The sequence below is a fragment of the Macaca mulatta genome, chromosome 12, assembly GCF_049350105.2.
Source record: "Macaca mulatta isolate MMU2019108-1 chromosome 12, T2T-MMU8v2.0, whole genome shotgun sequence".
NCBI classification, from domain to species: Eukaryota; Metazoa; Chordata; class Mammalia; order Primates; family Cercopithecidae; genus Macaca; species Macaca mulatta.
In genome coordinates, this window is record NC_133417.1 from 137,398,327 (window position 1) to 137,416,825 (window position 18,499).

Below are 18,499 nucleotides of genomic sequence, written 5' to 3' on the forward strand. Positions count from 1 at the left end.
TGTTCATTTTCTATTCATTGATTCTTGTTTCTTCATTATTTCTTTTCTTCTCCTTACCTAGAATCTAATTTGCTCTTCAGTTTTCTAAGGTAGAAGCTTAGATCACTGATTTGACACTTTTCTTCCTTTCCTATGTGAGCATTTAATGCTATAAATTACCCTCCACACAGTGTTTTAGCTATGTCTCACAAATGTTGACATGTTTTGTTTTCATTCAGTTCAAAATTCCCTTCCTCCCTCCCTCCATTCCTTCCTTTCCTTTCTTTTTTGATATAGCATCCAGCTCCATTGCCCAGCCTGCGGTGTAGTGCTGCCATCTCGGCTCGCTGCAGCCTCCGTTTCCTGGGTTTAAGTGATTCTTATGCCTCAGCCACCTGAGTGTCTGGAATTACAGGTGTGTGCCACCACACCCAGCTACTTTTTTGTACTTTTAGTAGAAACGGGTCTCAAACTCCTAGCCAGGCTAGTCTCAAACTCCTAGCCTCAAGTGATCCACCCGCCTTGGCCTCCCAAAGTGATAGGATTACAGGTGTGACCCACCATACCTGACCCCAGTTCAAAAAATATATATATATTTTTTGAGACAGAGTCTCACTCTTTCACCAGGCTGGAGTGCACTGGCATGATCTCGGCTCACCTCAACCTCCGACTCTCTGGTTCAAGGGATTCTCCTGCCTCAGCTTCCCAAGTAGCTGGAATTACAGGCAGGCATCACCACGCCCAGCTAATTTTTGTATTTTTCATAGAGACAAGGTTTCACCATGTTGGCCAGGATGGTCTCGATCTTCTGACCTTGTGATCTGCCTGCCTCGGCCTCCCAAAGTGCTAGGATTACAGGCGTGAGCTACTGCGCTTGGTCCAAAATATTTTTTAATTCTTTTTTTGTTTCTTCTTTAACCTATAGGTTGTTAGATTTCCACATATTTGGGGATTTTCCAGATCGCTTTCTGTTAATTTTTCTCTCATATTTTTGCTGTCTGGCTTTTTGATGTATTTTATGGGAGAGACCACCGATTTGTGGAAAAAGTACTCTTCTGAGCCCACATTATATGGTAGGAGCCCACAGGTCAGTCTGCAGGCTGCCGAGATCATAGGCTGGTGGGCAGGTGCACAGGTAGACTGGGCTGGTGTCTCTTCACTAGTGTGAGAAATGGGGCCAGCCCTGCTGCCATCACTGCTGCATTCCAGTAGCAAGCCTGAAGATTGGAATTTGTTCTGCTTATGAGGCAGCCACCTCCCCTATTCCTCTTTACCACTGTGCACATAAGAACTCCAGCAGCCAAGCATCTACACTTACTTAGGAAGCAGAACCTTTTTCATAGAAATCGAATAGCCCCGGAGAATGTCCTGATGCCAGAGCTAAATTTCTTGCAGGAAGAGTTGAGGGCGGACTCTTGGATCACCCTGGTAGATAAGTAGACTTATACAACAGAGGAGGTGGCCATTTTTGGTCTCCGCAATACCCTTTACAAAGGCAGCCAAGGCCCATAACACATTTCCTGTTGGCTGCCTGTATTCAACGCACAACTTTAGACTTGTGATGTGGCATGACAATACTTATGAGAATAGAGAGCTGTCAATTTGATAAGAAGTGAGATCTGCCATCTGAAAGGTGGAACCCTGTGCATAATGTGAGCATTGTCCTGTTAAATGCAATTTTATTTTTAATGGGCCAGTGCCCTAAAATGTCAATGGGTGACTGGTTTACAGATAATTTTAATTTTCTTCTCAGTGGATTTTGTGTTTTCTAACTTCTCTGCAATGAACATGTATTACTTTTGTGTTTAGATAAAATATTTTAAAATTTTAAAGATAAAAACTCATGGAGTTGTGAAATAGGAACATCAGAACTAATCTAGTAAGCATGACTTAAGGTACAGGCACTCTGAAACTAATAAATTTAACAGCACCCTGGGTTGATCATAATATCAATTTTGACTTCTCTGTGAAGAACAGTTGGAGGGGTCCTAAGAAAATCCCTCTGGTTCTGTTTCTCAAGTCAGAATGCCAAATAAAAAAAGGTAAAATTACACTGTAGTTACAGATTTAACAGGACAAGAGCACTACTATCTCTTCTGCTTTCCCCTTATCCCTCATTTGCAGATGATCGTGTTTCTACTGGTGGAAGGGCAGGAGATTTTAAACTTTCCTACTACCTTACTTTTAGAGAGCAGACAGGTGCCTATATTCCATTTGTTCGCTAACCCAGTTGTTCCCTTTCTGTTCTATCCACAGGCAGCTGGCTAAGAGTCTTGGGCAGGCTGGTGAAATTGAGCCTGAAACAGAAGGAATACTAACAGAGTATGGCGTGGATTTCTCTGATTTCTCTTCAGAAGTTCTAGAATGTCTTCCTCAAGGCCTGCCATGGACAATTCCACCAGAGGAGTTCAGCAAGAGAAGAGATTTAAGGTAAGCACCTGAAACCCTTTAAGAACGTATTTCTCCCTTTTTGCCTTAACTTCCCTAGGGGATAGGCTTAGATGTTTTCATCTTTCCATGAACATTCAAGTTCAGTTCAGTTGGGAATAAGTGCTTCTGTACCACAGTTGGCAAATTATGGCCCACAGGCTAAATCTACCCCACTACCTGTTCATATACAACCCATGAGCTAAGAATGGTTTTTACATTTTTGAATGGGTGGAAAAAATTAAAACAAGAATAATATTTTATGAAAATTATATGAAATTCAGATTTCTGCGACCATAAAGTTGCATTGGAACATGACCATACTTACTCATTTTCTATGTTGCTTATGCTGTTTTTTGCACTACAACAGCCCAGTTGATGAGTTGCAACCAAGACCATATGACCTGCAAAGTCAAAACTAGTTACTGTTGAAAAAGTTTGCTGACCCCTGTTCTAGACCATTCTAACTTCAAAAGCTACAGCGCCCATCTTCTCATTGCTATACGCCATAGGTCTGGTCAAGTAAAGACTGTTATCTAATTAGAAGTGCCTTCCTTTAAATGGGCCTCTTCAGGCATAGAGCAAAGGATTCAAGACTTCTGTACTTGGAGCCTCATTTTAAAGCCTTACTTTTAGGTCTGGAATTTGTTGGAAAGTACTTTTGTGGTATTTTTATAACAACATCTTCTTTGAAGATGTTTCTTCATTGTGGGATGTTAGTTCTTTTCTGATATTTCTCTTCAGAATTTGGTTTCAGTACTGGCATTCATTTTGGATGCCACATGGAGATATTTAGAACCAAGAAACTTTTCATACAACCCACTGAGGCTGTGGAAGGTTTTTGCTAAGGTCATCCCATGTCAAAGTCTTTACCACCACACTTGCTTGCTTCATGCAGCTGAACTTATGACACTTTCAGCTCTGGGTGCCCATTACCCACCTAGTTTGTGAATACTCCCTCTCTGTACCCTCTTACTATTGTATCTTTTAGTACTTTACTGCCTTTTTCTTTTCTTATTGAGGTTAGGCAAGGAAAAGGAGATGATCATTAGTGCCCTTTCCTACTTGTTAGTATCTCTCATAGAACACATATTACATTTGAAGTCAGTTAACCCATATTGCATTCCTGGATTTTAATAGTAACCCCTCTATCACTGAACCCCTGCTAGCACATGGGTGTGTTATCTCTTCAGGGGCTCCGAGGTCTTTGGCCCATAACGTTAACCTCTCGGAACCTTTGTTTTCTCATACACAAATTGAGGGGTTTGTTTTCTGAGGTCATTTCCTGAATCTAGGAATCTATCAAATGATTTAATGGGAAAAGAATGTTAGAATAAATGGTGGAACCTTATTGTTTAGTAGAATTTAGTATAGCCATGCTGCAGTATCTATCAGCATTTTAAATGTGCCTCCTCCTGCACCCCAAACTCTACTCAAAAAAGTGTACAAGAATGTTCATTGCTGTCTTGTCATAAAAGTTAAACATTAGAGACACTGCTAATGACCATCAATAAAGGAATGGTTTAGTAACCTGTGTTATGTCAATATGATAGCATTAATTGCAGCTCTGCAAAAAGGAGCTATATCCATGTTGACTTTCCTAAAAGAATGGCTATAATACATTATTAAGTAAAAGAAGCAAGTTTCAGAGCAATATGAATATGAGCCTATATTTTGTAAAGTAATACAAAAACTGCATAAATGTACACATATGCATATATATGTGTATATATATACACATCAAAGTATATCTGCATAGAACAAGACCTGGAAGGAAATAAACTGTTAACAGTGACTACCATGGAGAGTGGATTCAGTGGAGTGGTAAGGCAATAGGGAAGTGAACTTTGAGTTTTCATTTTGCATACTGCCATACTATTCAAATTATTATTATTATTTTTAAGACAGGGTCTCACTGTATTGCCCAGGCGGGAGTGCAGTGGTGCAATCATAGTTCACTGCAGCCTTGAATTCTTGGGCTCAAGCAGTCCTCTGCCTTAGTCTCCCAGAGTGCTGGGATTATAACATGCGCCACCACACCTGCCTAATTCTTTTATGTTACTTTTGTAGAGAAGATGGGGTCTTGCTATGTTGAGCAGGCTGGTTTTGAACTCCTGGCCTCAAGAGGTCTTCCTGCCTTGGCCTCCCAAAGTGTTGGGATTACAGGTGTGAGCCACCATACCTGGTCCAAATTTTTTTTAAAGTAATTTGTATAACTTTAAAAAATTATAAATGTGAAAGTCACAAAATAGAAGTATTCCATTTTTTCTAGCCTTTTAGTGTACAGGTAAATAATACGCATGTTAGTGGTTATAGGGCCCAATATTGCTGTAAATTCCCACTGTCTTCCCACTTCTTTGGCTCTGTCTTCCCACTTCTTTGACCTTTATTGCCTTCTGGTTTAGACCATAGAATAAGAGGTCCTTAGTGAGACCCTGTCTCTACAAAAAATAAATAAATAAATAAAATATTAGCCAGGCACAGTGATGTGTGCCTACTTGGGAGGCTGGGGCGGGAGGATTGTTTGAGCCTAGGAGTTTGAGGCTGCAGTGAGCTATAATCATGCCACTACATTCCAGCCTGGGCAACGGAGCAAGACTGTCTAAGGGGGAAAAAAAAAAAAGAAAAGAAACCTTGCTTTGCAGAAAGCCTCGTTAAAATATATCTTAAATACACACACACACACACACACACACACACCACACATATGTGCCCTGTGAAAGGATCCAAAGACAGAAGGAGTTTATAGGGTGCTCTCTGCTATTAATGAAGTAACAAGGATTTTTTAAAAAAATTACTTTTGGGCGGGGCGTGGTGGCTCACGCCTATAATCCTAGCACTTTGGGAAGCGGAGGTGGGCAAATCATGAGATTGAGACCATCCTGGCTAACATGGTGAAACCTTGTCTTCACTAAAAATACAAAAATTAGCTGGGCATAGTGGTACGGGCCTGTAGTCCCAGCTACTTGGGAGGCTGAGGCAGGAGAATCGCTTGAACCCGGAAGGCGGAGGTTGCAGTGAGCTGAGATCGCTCCACTGCACTCCAGCCTGGCGACAGAGTAAGACTCCATCTCCAAAAAAAAAAAAAAATTACTTTGGGCATGGTGGCGGGTGCCTGTAATCCCTACCCAGCCTCCCAAGTAGGCACACTTGGGAGGCCAAGGCAGGGGAACTGCTTGAACCCAGGAGGCGGAGGTTGCAGTGAGCTGAGATTGTGCCACTGCCTAAGCGATAGAGCGATACTCAGTTAAAAAAAAAATTACTTCAACCTTAAAATATGTTATCCTTGCCCATTATCCTCAGGATTATGTTTCTAAAATTCAAATCTGATTTATTTTACTCCTTTGCATTTAGAATTTTTCTAATGTTTCTTAATGCCTAAAGTAGTAATCTCTGAAGTTTAGAAATTATTACTTTAGGCATCAAGAAGTAATATAGTAAATTACCACTAATGCTTGTCTTTATTTTAAAATGATAAATGAATTTACTACATTGCTAGTCTATTATGTACATTATAAACATAAGTAAAAATAGAAAAAAAATGTGAGAAATAAATTTTTAAATACTTTCATTTTACTTACAAAAAGTATAGAAAACTGTATATAGTAATTTTACTTTTGGTGAAAGCAGTATGATTGAATAATATTCTTTATTTATTAAAATTTTACTTTAACAACTAGTAATATGGAAATTCAGAGGTCTGATTCTAAGTTCTGTATATTTTGGTACTTGGTTGTAATGATTATCATAATTGGAAAGGATATATGTTTAGAAGATGTGAGTTGTGCTTACAAAATCATAATACTCATTTCTCAGTCCTATTCACCAATTATATTCCAATTCATTTTGAAATTCAGCTAGTAAATTTCCATCTTTTCTGATGTCAGTTCTTGTTAATTCATTGAGAGATGCTGCATTTTTAGATTAAAAAATATATTTATAATCTCCAGTTACTCATTAGTTGTTATCTTTAAAAACTAGTTAGAAAATTGGGCCAGGCACATTGGCTTACACCTGTAATCCCAGCACTTTGGGAGGCCAAGGTGGATGCATCACCTGAGGTCAGGAGTTCGAGACCAGCCTGGCCAACATGGTGAAACGCTATCTCACTAAAAACGCAAAAATTAGCTGGGCATGGTGGCAGGCGCCTGTAATCCCAGCTTCTCGGGAGGCTGAGGCAGGAGAATTACTTGAACCCGGGAGGCAGAGGTTACAGTGAGCCGAGATTGTGCCACTGAACTCCAGCCTGGGTGACAGAGCGAGACTCCATCTCAAAAAAATAAATAAATACAAATGATTCTATTAGGAAGTTTAAGTCTATGGATATGAATATTTTTGTAGTTTATACATTTACATCATTTTAGGCCCCAAATAATATAGCAATGGAGGTATTTCAAAACATCCATTTAAAAAAAATGTTATCTTTAAAATTTGAATATGTTATTTTGTTTTCAAAATGCAGTAATTTGTTTTCTTATTATTAAAATGTCACCTTTACCTTGAAGGGACAGATTAAGCATGTTTAATTTTCCTAAAGTATCTGATATGTTACATATGACTGACAGCCATTGTTTTGAAATCATAATGTGGCTGGAGTTGAATTCATATTAGACACAGAAGAAATGTCAGTGTTGCCATTTTTCTAGTATTAATGATATTACTAGGAATATTAGTGGTTTAGTATTATCTTCAATATATGGACCTTTGCAGTAATCTTTTTTAGCCAGTTACCTTTTTTGCAAGGATTAGTTTAGCTAAAACTAGACAATATCCATAAATCCATGTATCTGGGCATGAGTAAAGACCCATTAGTTGCAGTTGCCAAAAACATAGGAACTAAGAGTGCTGCTGTCATTGCCTTTGTGTTCTGGAATGCCAACTCTTTCATCCGTACACCTCACCTACCACCTGACCCACACATCTAGTGAGGGTGCCAGGATTAATTCATGTAGTTATGTAGTGTCAGTTAATTCCTTATTTTTAACACACATAAAGAGAAGCCATAAGTGTGTGGAATGAGCTCCAGTGATGTAGTTGGTTAGCGTGCAGTACCATACAGCAGTAGGTAAGCATGTTTAGGTAGTTGGATCTGATAACCTTTTCCTTTTCTTTGGCTGGTTTTATGATGGATTTATTCAGTTTTTATACCAAAAATATTTATTGAACACGATCCATGGGCACTGAGGATACAACAGTGAACAAAAATAGATGTATTTGCTACCCTTGTGGAACTCTCAGTTTTGTGGCAGAAGAACATGAATGAAATTATTAAACAGTAGTCAAAAGTAGAATTGTAATGAAGGAGGAGGTGCTTGGTTCAAGTGCTTGTGATCATGTGGTTTCTTCTGCTCTGAGGTCCGCTGCCTTCAAAGAGTTTTTAAAAACAGTATTCATTTTCCTAGGAATGTCAAAAGAAGTAGGATTGAGTCCCAGCACATGCTGAAAAATATGTGCTATATTGAATAAATTAATATATATTTTGAAAACTAATGAAACCTTTTTCAAACATTTATTTGCACATATTGTTATATATATATATATATATATATATATATATATATATATATATATATATATATATGCCAAGTAGTAAGTTAGCCACTGGAAATGCAAAGACAACCAAGGGCCAGCCCCTGTTCTTCAGGGAGACAGATTCGTACTCAGATTTATTACAGCAGACAATGGCAAGTGCTGTAAAATAGGTATGAACAGACTGCCAGAGTCATTGGTGCATGAGGTGAGATCTGAGAAATGAGCAGGTTTAGAGGGAACTAGAGTGACTAAAGTTGTCTTCATTTTAGTGATAGTCCATGGCTGCAGAAAGGCAGTGTGTTCCCTTCAGACTCCAAGATCCTTCTATAACAGGGCTTGCAAGTCCTATGGTTTGGTCACTTGATCCCCTGTCCTGGGTCACCCTGCCTCAGAGCCTGCAGTGTTACTCTGGCTCTAGCTACGTAAGAACTTCTACATACCCGTTTAGGTTTGGTATTTGAACAATTATATTTGGAACAGAAAAGTTCCATCAATCTTTAAACCTCATAATCCAATTATGTCAGTAAAATTCCAGTTTTTTGGTCCAATGGAATTGGGGTAATATTTTGCAAACTGAAGTTGAAAGAAATAGTGTTTATTTTGAAAAGAAAAAATGGTTGGTTAGCAATTTTCAAGAAGTTAGGCTTGCGTGAACTCCTAGGGGCGATATAGCCCTCCCGATTGGGGTCACCATTTTTCTGGACCTTCAGCTCTAGTCTCTGGAGAGTCCCTGCTTGCATGGTCTAGACCTGTAGCTGTCTTTAGCAGGGCATCTGAGGCTTTAAAAAAGAAAAGCAACGTAAGTGCTGCAGAAATTTGAGGATCAGGAAGATAATATGTCCAAGGAAACTGCTTAAAGGGGGGTTGCACCAGAAGCTGAAGAAACCCAGAAGTTATTTCTGAGACTGGCTCCAGTTATTTCTAATTTCATTCATATTGTTTTGTTTCCTTTGTTGCTAAACTGGAATAGGAAACCAAAGCCTAAAAGCTCAATTAAAGTGGAAAATGAAAACCTAAATATCGGAGGGGGAAAATACCACGCTAAACTGATTTTTATGTTTTTCCTGTAGTTAGTAGTATTATGGAAGTTTGAATCATGTCACTTTTCAGTAAAACCATGAGTTTCATTGGAGTGGAGGTGGTTTCTATAGCTTTTTACAAGAGAACTTGTGGGTATCTATTTCTTTACTATTCCCTCAATAAAAAGGAAGCCCAGTGACCTCCACCAGACCATTACAAATGTGAAACTTGGCACTTAAAATTGCTTGCTCTAAATTTTCCAATTGCCTTCTCTCTTTTTTTTCCATTTAATGTCGTCCTGCCAACTAGTGATTTTATTATTATAAACAGGACATTGTATTCACTTTTAAGAAGAAATATGAAGCTGGAGGTAAAATTACAAACTGCAGCTTCTCGGCTGCCAAAATAGAAAACAATGAGCTAAAAATACTAAGCACAGAAAGGGGGTTGTGGTAAGAAATACTGAAAAATCTTCAAGATGGAGCTGTTCCAAAGAGACAGAAATTTCCTCTCACTCCAGGTAAAACCAACCTTGAAATAGCAACTTGAAAGGAGAGTCATATAATACTAACCTCTTTCAGGTCAACCCATTTGTGGGAAAGCTTTCAAACATAACTAACATTAAATGACTAATGATCTTGCTGTTTATCAGGAAGTCCAATATGATTAAATTGCCATTTGGAAAATGTTCCCCTGGTAAGACAGTGTGGCAGCATTGAAGGAGTGCTAGAAGTTAGTCCTAGTTCTCCCCAGGGCCTAGGTAGGTGATTTTAGGCAAATCAGTTAAATCTGGGGAAGTGGAGAGGAGTGAGCAATTTTATCTTTTGTGAAATGGATTTTTGACCAGATTAGGGTTTTTCAAAACATGTTGCTAGGTCATGAATAGGTGTCATGCGGAAAAAGGATCTGTGGGTAAGTGTTTTTGAAAAACAGTGGGTTAATAGATTTCTTAGAGTTTCTTCTCATGGATTCTGGTGGAACTAGTATTCCTTAGAATACATTTTGCAACTTTCTGAACTAGGTATTTCAAACCTCTCTACCTGTAACAGTGCATGACTTTGTATTTGAAATGTCTTTTCTGAGTTATTTAGAGCTATCTCATTCTTGGATTTGAAAGAAAATGGTATCCCATCAGTGACTGTCTGCCGCATTTATCTGACAAATAAATATCAACTGTGCCCCACCATGGACCACCCGGGAAAGATAATTACACAGGAAATTCAAGGGTTGTGCTTTAAATCTCAGTTCTTTGATTGCCAAGGGAACCCCTTCTTTCCTTAGCTGGAGGGAAGCAAGATTAAATTGTTTGGCATCAAATGGGGAAGCTGTCATTGTCAGCTGAAACGACTGGCAGTAGTATTCCTTTCATGTAAATCCCAACTCACTGTGAAATTACAAGAAATGCATAGATAGTAACAAGGATTAATGGGCCCTAAAGTAGATACACAACTGGACATTCTTAATTGTAAGTATTTAGTACTTCGTCAGCCCATAAAATTCATGTTGATAAATAGCACTACTCTCAGAAAAGACAAATACTCAAAGATCAATAGATTTTTTTGTCTGAACAGGTGGAAAAATGCTTACTGGCAAAAGACAATGTTTGAATTTATTCCCTAGAAATATTTTTATAGCACTGTCGAAATACAAGTCATGGGCAAGATAATTTCTACATCTTCTAAAAAAAATCTGTTTGGAAATTAACTATAATGATATAGTGATATTTTAAAATTTCATTTTGTGGTATAGATGGCCTAAGATTTGGAATAAACTGGAGTATAGAGATAACTAAATGTCAGGGTGACAAAGTCTGTTTTTTATATTGAGATATTCAAGTACCACAAAATTAATCCTTTTAAATTCAGTGGTTTCTTGTACATTGGTAGACTTGTTCAACCATCACCACTATCTAATTCCAGAACATTTTTATCACCCCCAAAATAAATTCCATTAGCAGTTACTCCTCATTCCCTCTCCACCCCCGCTTCTCACAACTACTCATCTGTTTTCAATCTCTGTGGATTTCCCTATTCTGAACATTTCATATAAATGGAGTCATACAGTGAGTTGCCTTCGGTAGCTGACTTCTTTTACTTGACGTAATGTTTTGGGTTTTTTTCTTTGTTTGTTTTTGAGATGGAGTCTCGCTCTGTCACCCAGGCTGGAGTGCAATGGTGTGATCTCGGCTCACTGCAACCTCCTCTCAGGTTCAAGTGATTCTCCTACCTCAGCCTCCCGAGTAGCTGGGACTACAGGCACCCACCACCACGCCTGGCTAATTTTTGTATTTTTAGTAGAGACGAGGTTTCACCATATTGGCCAGGCTGGTCTTAAACTCCTGACCTTGTGATCCGCCTGCCTTGGCCTCCCAAAGTGCTGGGATTACAGGTGTGAGCCACCACACCTGGCCTACATAATGTTTTCAAGATTCATCCATGTCGTTACATATATCAGAAGGTAATTCCGCTTTGTAGCTGAATAATATTCTATTGTATGGATATTTCACATTTTGTTTATTCATTAGTTGATGGACATTTGGGTTGGTTCCCCAGCCTTACTATTATGAATAATGCTGCTATTAATATTTATGTACAGGTTTTGGTGTGGACATTCAGTTATCTTGGGTATATATCTGGGTATATACCTAGGAGTGAAATTGCTGGGTCATATGGTCAGTCTACTTTCAGAGTAATTGTGAAAGTATTTTTCAAAGTAGCTGTACCATTTGCATTCCCTGTGGCAATGTATGAGGCTCAGTTGCTCCATATCCTAACACTTGTTATCTGTATTTGTGATTGTAGCCATCATTGTAGGTGTAGGGTAGTGTCTCATTATGGTTTTGATTTGCGTTTCTGTCATGACTAATGAGACTGAACGTATTTTGATGTTCTTATTGGTCATTTGTATATTTTCTTTGAAGAATTATCTACTCAGATAGTATCTATTCAGATCCTTTGCCTTTTTAAAAATTGGGTTACCTTTCTATTGTTGAGTTATAGGAGTAGTTTCTATATTCCAAACACTGGTCATTTATCAGATTTATGATTTGCAAATATTTTCTCCTACTTGTGGGCTGGCTATCTTTCACTTTCTTGATGGTGTTCTTAGAAGCACAAAGTTTCAAAATTTGATGAAGGCCAGTTGAGTCTGTTTTTTTCTTTGGTTGCTTGTGTTTTTCGTGTCATATCTAAAAAACCATTGGCAAAGATCACAAAGATTTAGACATATGTTTTCTTTTTGTTTGTTTGTTTTGAGATGGCATCTCACTCTGTCACCCAGGCTGGAGTGCAGTAGCGCGAGCTGGGCTGCAACCCCTGCCTCCTGGGTTCAAGCAGTTCTGCCTCAGCCTCCCACGTAGCTGGCATTGCAGGCACCCATCACCACGCTCTGCTAATTTTTTTGTGTTTTTATAGAGATGGGTTTTTGCCACATTGGGCAGGCTAGTCTCCAACTCCTGACCTCAAGTGATCCACCAGCCTCAGCCTCCCAAAGTGCTGGGATTATAGGCGTGAGCCACCGTGCCTGGCCAACATAAGTTTTCTTCTGTGAACTTTATACTGTTAGTTGTTATATTTATGATCTATTTTTAATCTTTGTAAATGGTGTAAGGTATGGGTCACATTTCATTTTTTTTGCTTGTAGATAACCAGTTGTTTCAGCACCATAAGAAAAACTTGTTGACAAGATGATTCTTTCTTCATGAAATTTATTTGACCATAAATGTATTGGTTTATTTCTGGACTCTCATTTCTGTTCCATTGATCTATATATCTGTCTTTATGCAAGTGCCACACTGTGTAAATTATTGTAACTTTGTAGTAAGTTTTGCAATTGAGAAGTGTGATTCTTCCAACTTTGCTTTTTTTTTTTCTTTCAGATTTTTCCACTATTCTGGGTTCCTTGCATTGCTACACAAGTTTTAGGATCAGCTTGTCAGTTTCAGGAGGCACTCGGGATTTTCATAAGAATTGCTCTGAGTCTGTAGATCAGTTTGGGGAGCATTTCCATTTTAACACCATTAAGTCTTCCAACCTATGAACATGGGATGTCTTTCCATTAATTAGATCTTTAATTTCTTTCAATGATGTTTTGTAGTTTTCAGTATAGAAGGCTTCTTTGTTAAATTTAATCCTATGTATTTTTTCTTTTTGATGCTGTTGTAAATGAAATTGTTTTCTTAATTTCATTTCCAAATTATTAATTGCTAATGTTTAGAAATACATTTTATATTTATGTATAGATCTAGTATCCTACAACATTACAAAAATCATTTGTTGGCCGGGCATGGTGGCTCATGCCTGTAATCTCAGCACTCTGGGAAGCCAAGGTTGGTGGATCAGTTGCGATCAGGAGTTTGAGACCAGCCTGGCTAGCATAGTGAAACACTGCCTCTACTAAAAATACACAAATTCGCCAGGCTTGGTGGCGGGCGCCTGTAATCCCAGCTACTTGGGAGGCTGAGGCAGAAGAATTCCTTGAACCTGGGAGGCAGAGGCAGCAGTGAGCAGAGATTGAGCCACTACACTCCAGTCTGGGTAACAGAGTGAGACTCCGCCTCAAAAAAAAAAAAAAAAAAAATTGTTAGCTCTGTCTTTCATCGATACCATGGAATTTCCTATATTTAGAAGTTCATGTCATCTGCAAATAGGGAGTTTTACCTCTTCCTTTCTAAGTTAGATGCTTTTTATTTCCTTTTCTTATGCAGTTACTCAAGCTAGGACCTTCCGTACAGTGTTGAATAGAATTAATGGGAGTGTGCCTCTCTTGTTCTGATCTTGAGGAGGGAAAGCATTCAGTCATTCAGTTTTTTTGTTTGTTTGCTTTTTGGTTTTGAGACAGGGTCTTGCTCTCTTGCCCAAGCTGGAGTGCAGTGGTACAATCACAGCTCACTACGATTCCAGGCTCAAGTGATCCTCCCAGCTCAGCCTCCTAAGTAGCTGGGATGACAGGGTGTGCCACCACACCCAACTAATTTTTGTATTTTTTGTGGAGATGGGGTTTCACCACGTTACCCGGGCTGGTCTTGAACTCTTGGGCTCAAGTGATCTGCCTGCCTCAGCCTCCCAAAGTGCTGGGATTACAGGTATGAGCCGAGAACTCAGCCTAGTCTTTCAATATTAATTGTAATGTAAGCTTTGGGGGTTTTGTAGATGCTCTCTATCAGTTGAAAGCTTTTCCTTCTAGTCCTAATTTATTGAGTGGTTTTCTCATGGAAGAGTGTTGGATTTTGTCAAATGGTTTTTCTGTCTGTTGAGATAATCCTGTGATTTTTGTTCTTTATTATTCTATTTCATTGATTGGCTTTATTATTCTATTTTATCTATTTCATGTTGAGCCACTGCATTCCTGGGATAAATTTCACCCTTGTCATGGTGTATAATCCTTTTTATATTGCTAGATTTGGTTTGCCGGATTCCTTTTTAGGATTTTTGCTTCTGTATTTTTAAGAGATTTCAGTCTTTAGTTTTCTTGTGATAACTTTGGTTTTATATGAGGATAACACTGGCCTCATAGAATGAGTTTTGGAAGAGTTTGTGAAGAATTGGGGAATTTTTTTTTCTTTTTTTCTTCTAGCTTTTATTTTAGGTTCAGAGCGTAAATGTACAGGTTTATTATATGAGTAAATTGCATGTCTCTATAGTTTGGTGTACAAATGATTTTGTCACCCATGTAGTGAGCATAGTACCCAATAAGAGGTAGTTTTTTGATCCTTATTCTCCTCCCACTCTAGAACTCATCAGTAAAGCCATCTGGCCCTGTGCTTTTGTGGGGGGCGAGGGGGTTGTTTATTCGATATCTTTTTTTCTTATAGATCTGTCGAACTTCTCCATTTTTATTTTAAGTTCTTTGCAGTTTATTTTCCTAGAATTTTTTTTTTTTTTTTTTTTTTTTTTGAGACAGAGTTTCACTCTTGTTGTCCAAACTGGAATGCAATGGTGTGGTTTTGGCTTACTGCAACCTCTGCCTCCTGGGTTCAAGCAATTCTCCTGCCTCAGCCTCCCAAGTAGCTGGAATTACAGGTGCACACCACCACACCTGGCTAATTTTTTGTATTCTTCATAGAGACAGTGTTTCATCATGTTGGCCAGGCTAGTCTTGAACTCCTGACCTCAACTGATCCTCCCACCTTGGCCTCCCAAAGTGCTGGGATTATAGGTGTGAGCCATCCCACCCAGCTTCTTCCTAGAAATTTGTCTTTTGCATCTTGGTTATCTAATTTCTTGGCATACCATTGTTATTAGTATTCCCTTATAACCGTTATTGTTTCTGTAAGATTGGTAGTAATATTCGCTGTTTCATTTGTTAGTTTAGTAATTCGAATCACTCTCTCTCTCTCTCTGGTTTTGGTTAGCTTAACTCAGGGTTTGTCAGTTTTGTTGATCTTTTCACATAGCCAACTTTTAGTTTTATTCTTCTCTTATTTTTTTAATTCTCTCGTTCATTTATTTCTACTCTAATCTTTATTATTTTCTTTTTTCTGCTTGCTTAGGTTTAGTTTGTTATTCTTTGGTTAGTTTCTTAAGGTGGAAGTTTATATTACTGAGTTCAGATCTTTCTGTGTTTTGGTTTTGTTTTTTTTTTTTTGAGATGGGGGTCTCACTCTGTCTTCCACGCCGGAGTGCAGTTGTGCAATCTTTGCTTACTACAACCTTCACCTTCCAGGCTCAAGTAATCCTCTTGCCTCAGCCTGCCAAGTACCTGGGACCACAGGCATGTGCTACCATGCCCAGCTATTTTTTTTTTTTTGAGTCAGAGTCTCACTCTGTCGCTCATGCTGGAGTGCAGTGGTGTGATCTCAGCTCACTGCAGCCTCCACCTCCTGGGTTCAAGTGATTCTTCTGCCTCAACCTCCTGAGTAGCTGGGATACAGGCGTGCATCACCACGCCCAGCTAATTTTTGTTTAGTTGTTTGTTTGTTTTTAGTAACGATGGGGTTTCACCATCTTGGCCAGGCTGATCTCGAGCTCCTGACCTCACGTGATCTGCCTGCCTTGGCCTCCCAAAGTGCTAGGATTACAGGCGTGAGCCATTGTGCCTGGCTGCCTGGCTGCCTGGCTAATTTTTGTATTTTTTTGTAGAGATGAGGTGTCATCATGTCACCTAGGCTGGTCTTGAGCTCCTGGATTACAGGCATGAGCCATCGTACCTGGCTCTATTTTTTTTATAAAGGCATTTACAGCCATAAACCTCCCTCCCTACTTCCCTGATTGCTTTAGCTGCATCCTATAAATTTTGATAGGTTGTATTTTATTTTCATTTATATCTAAGTATTTTAAAATTTCCTTTGAGATTTCTTCTTTGACCTATTTTTTATTTAGGAGTAGGTTGTTTAATTTCTACATACTTGCGAATTTCTCTAATTTCTTTATGCTGTTAATTTCTAATTCCATTCTATTTTGGTTAGAGAATTTATTTTGTATTTTAGTCCTTGTATATTTATTGAAGCTTGTTATATGGTGTGGAGAATGTTCCATATCCACTTTAGAAGAATATGTATTCTGCTATTGTTGGATGGAGTGTTCTGTAGATACCTGTTAGATCTAATTGATTTATAGTTTTGTTCAAGCTTTCTATTTTCTTGTTTATCTTTTGTTTAATTTTTCTCTCTGTTACTGGATATTGTGTATTGATGTATAAAAGTTGAATTCTGCATTTTTCCCTGAAGTTCTGCCATTTTTTGCTTTGCATATTTTGTGGCATTGTTGTTAGGTGCATATATGTTTATAATTATTTCATTTTCTAGATGAACTGACCCTATTATTGTTATAAAATATTATCTTTTGTCTTTAGTAACACTATTTGCCTTGAATTCTATTTTGTCTGCTATTAGTTTGACTACTCCTGCTCTCTTTTGTTACTGTTTGCATGACACATGCACAAGCATACACACACATTCACACACACACATGCAATTAAATACTATTAAATAATAATATAATGTGGCAGCTCTGGAAATCATCTTACCTCCCTTCATCTCCAAGGTTTGCTGTTATTGCTGTTTGTTCTTTCTGCTGTTCATTTTCTGACTTTTTTGAACTAAGTGTTACTAAACTAAAAAGATAAACAAGAAAATAGAAAGCTTGAACAAAGTAGTCCCAGCTACTCAGGAGGCTAAAGCAGGAGAATTGCTTGAACCTGGGAGGCGGAGGTTGCAATGAGCCAAGATCACGCCACTGCGCTCCAGTCTGGGCAACAGAGCGAGTCTATGCTGTGATCTGAATGTTTGTGTTCCCTCTAGGCTCATAGGTTGAAACTCTAACCCCCAAATTACAGTTTAGGAAGGCAATTAAGTCCAGGGTAGAGCCCTCATGAATGGGATTAGTGCCTTTATAAAAAGAAGCACAAGAAAGAAACCTCACCCCTTTCACCATGTGAGGACACAGTAAAAAGGTGCCATTCATGAGGAAGTGGGCCTTCATCAGATATTGAGTCTGCTAGTATCTTGATCTTTGACTTTCCACTTTCCAAAACTGTGAGAAATAAATGTTATAAGCTACCCAATTTATGGTATTTTGTTATAGCGATTCAAACAAAGACAGTTTGTATTCTTTGTTATTTGAAGCTACTGAAATCTCTGCTTGGCTAGCTTAGTGGTCAGCTAATGAATAAACAGAGATTTCCTTAAATATTTGAAAACAGTAAGTCTCTTAGCGTTTGTTGAGAGGCTCTGTGTAGACTCATACCTTTAATGCTTAGGCATGCACTTTACAACTCTGCCATAGCCTTCACTTCCTGCCATTGTAGAGCTTCAGGGTCAGCCAGAAGTAGGAGCCTAAGACCCTTCTTAACTCTTTCTTGGGCATGTGTACAGCCCTATGTGTGAGTGTGACCATCTTGATCCCCAGGAATGTGTCAGACCTTTTCACAGCCCTTTATAGATGCCTCATTCTCCAGCTTTTCCTTTTAATGTTTTTGGTCAGCTCTTGTTGACCAGTACTTTAGCTCACTGTTATCACCATCTCAGACAGCTGCCATGTTAAATAAATACTGCTGAATGTTTTTGATGAACACCCCTGGGGCTATAGGCTGTTTGCAGTGAACAAGGTTTAATGAAGGTCAAATTAAGCAAACCCTGTAAATGGCGGTTTTCAGGGAACTGCTGGATAGGTCAAATAATGACATTTCTTCTGTGATGCTGTTTTTAGGGTGCTCTAAACCATTCTGGCCACTCCAGTGACTGTTCAGCCTCTGGTTTTCACCACGATTACAGTTCTGTTGATTTTAAGGCTACTGTAGAGCTGGAGAGAGGGATGTGGGAATACGGAAAGTAAAACTTTACAAAGTTCACTGTCCTTGTGGATATTTATCCATTTTTCTTGAGTAATTGCACCTCAGATTGTTAAAAGCCTGTGGTTAATTTCCAGAGTTACGCAAAATTTGATTTTTGACAATTTTGCCCAGTGTTGTTGCTACTTATATGAAGTAGTAGCTTTTCAGAGGAGGTCTCTACTTTGCCAGTCCCACTGATGCGACTCTCAAGTCTTTTCACTTTTATTGCCTGAGTTGGAGATGAAAGAAGACAGTGTCCTGCAGAAAAAGC

The 18,499-nt window shown here is 38.7% G+C and overlaps 1 protein-coding gene and 1 non-coding gene across 8 annotated transcripts in view; both read left to right on the forward strand.

The window, feature by feature from the left end:
- DIS3L2 (DIS3 like 3'-5' exoribonuclease 2) overlaps positions 1-18,499 on the forward strand; it is a 380,688-nt gene that overhangs the window by 201,352 nt on the left and 160,837 nt on the right. For all 7 annotated transcript variants that reach the window (XM_077957889.1, XM_077957886.1, XM_077957885.1 and 4 more), the window contains one exon: positions 2,236-2,409. In XM_077957889.1, the coding sequence (XP_077814015.1) occupies positions 2,236-2,409 (174 nt within the window). The remainder of the gene's footprint in view (positions 1-2,235; positions 2,410-18,499) is intronic.
- MIR562 (microRNA mir-562) lies at positions 11,608-11,702 on the forward strand. The gene has a single exon (NR_032613.1). It is a non-coding gene; the product is annotated as a microRNA mir-562 (primary transcript).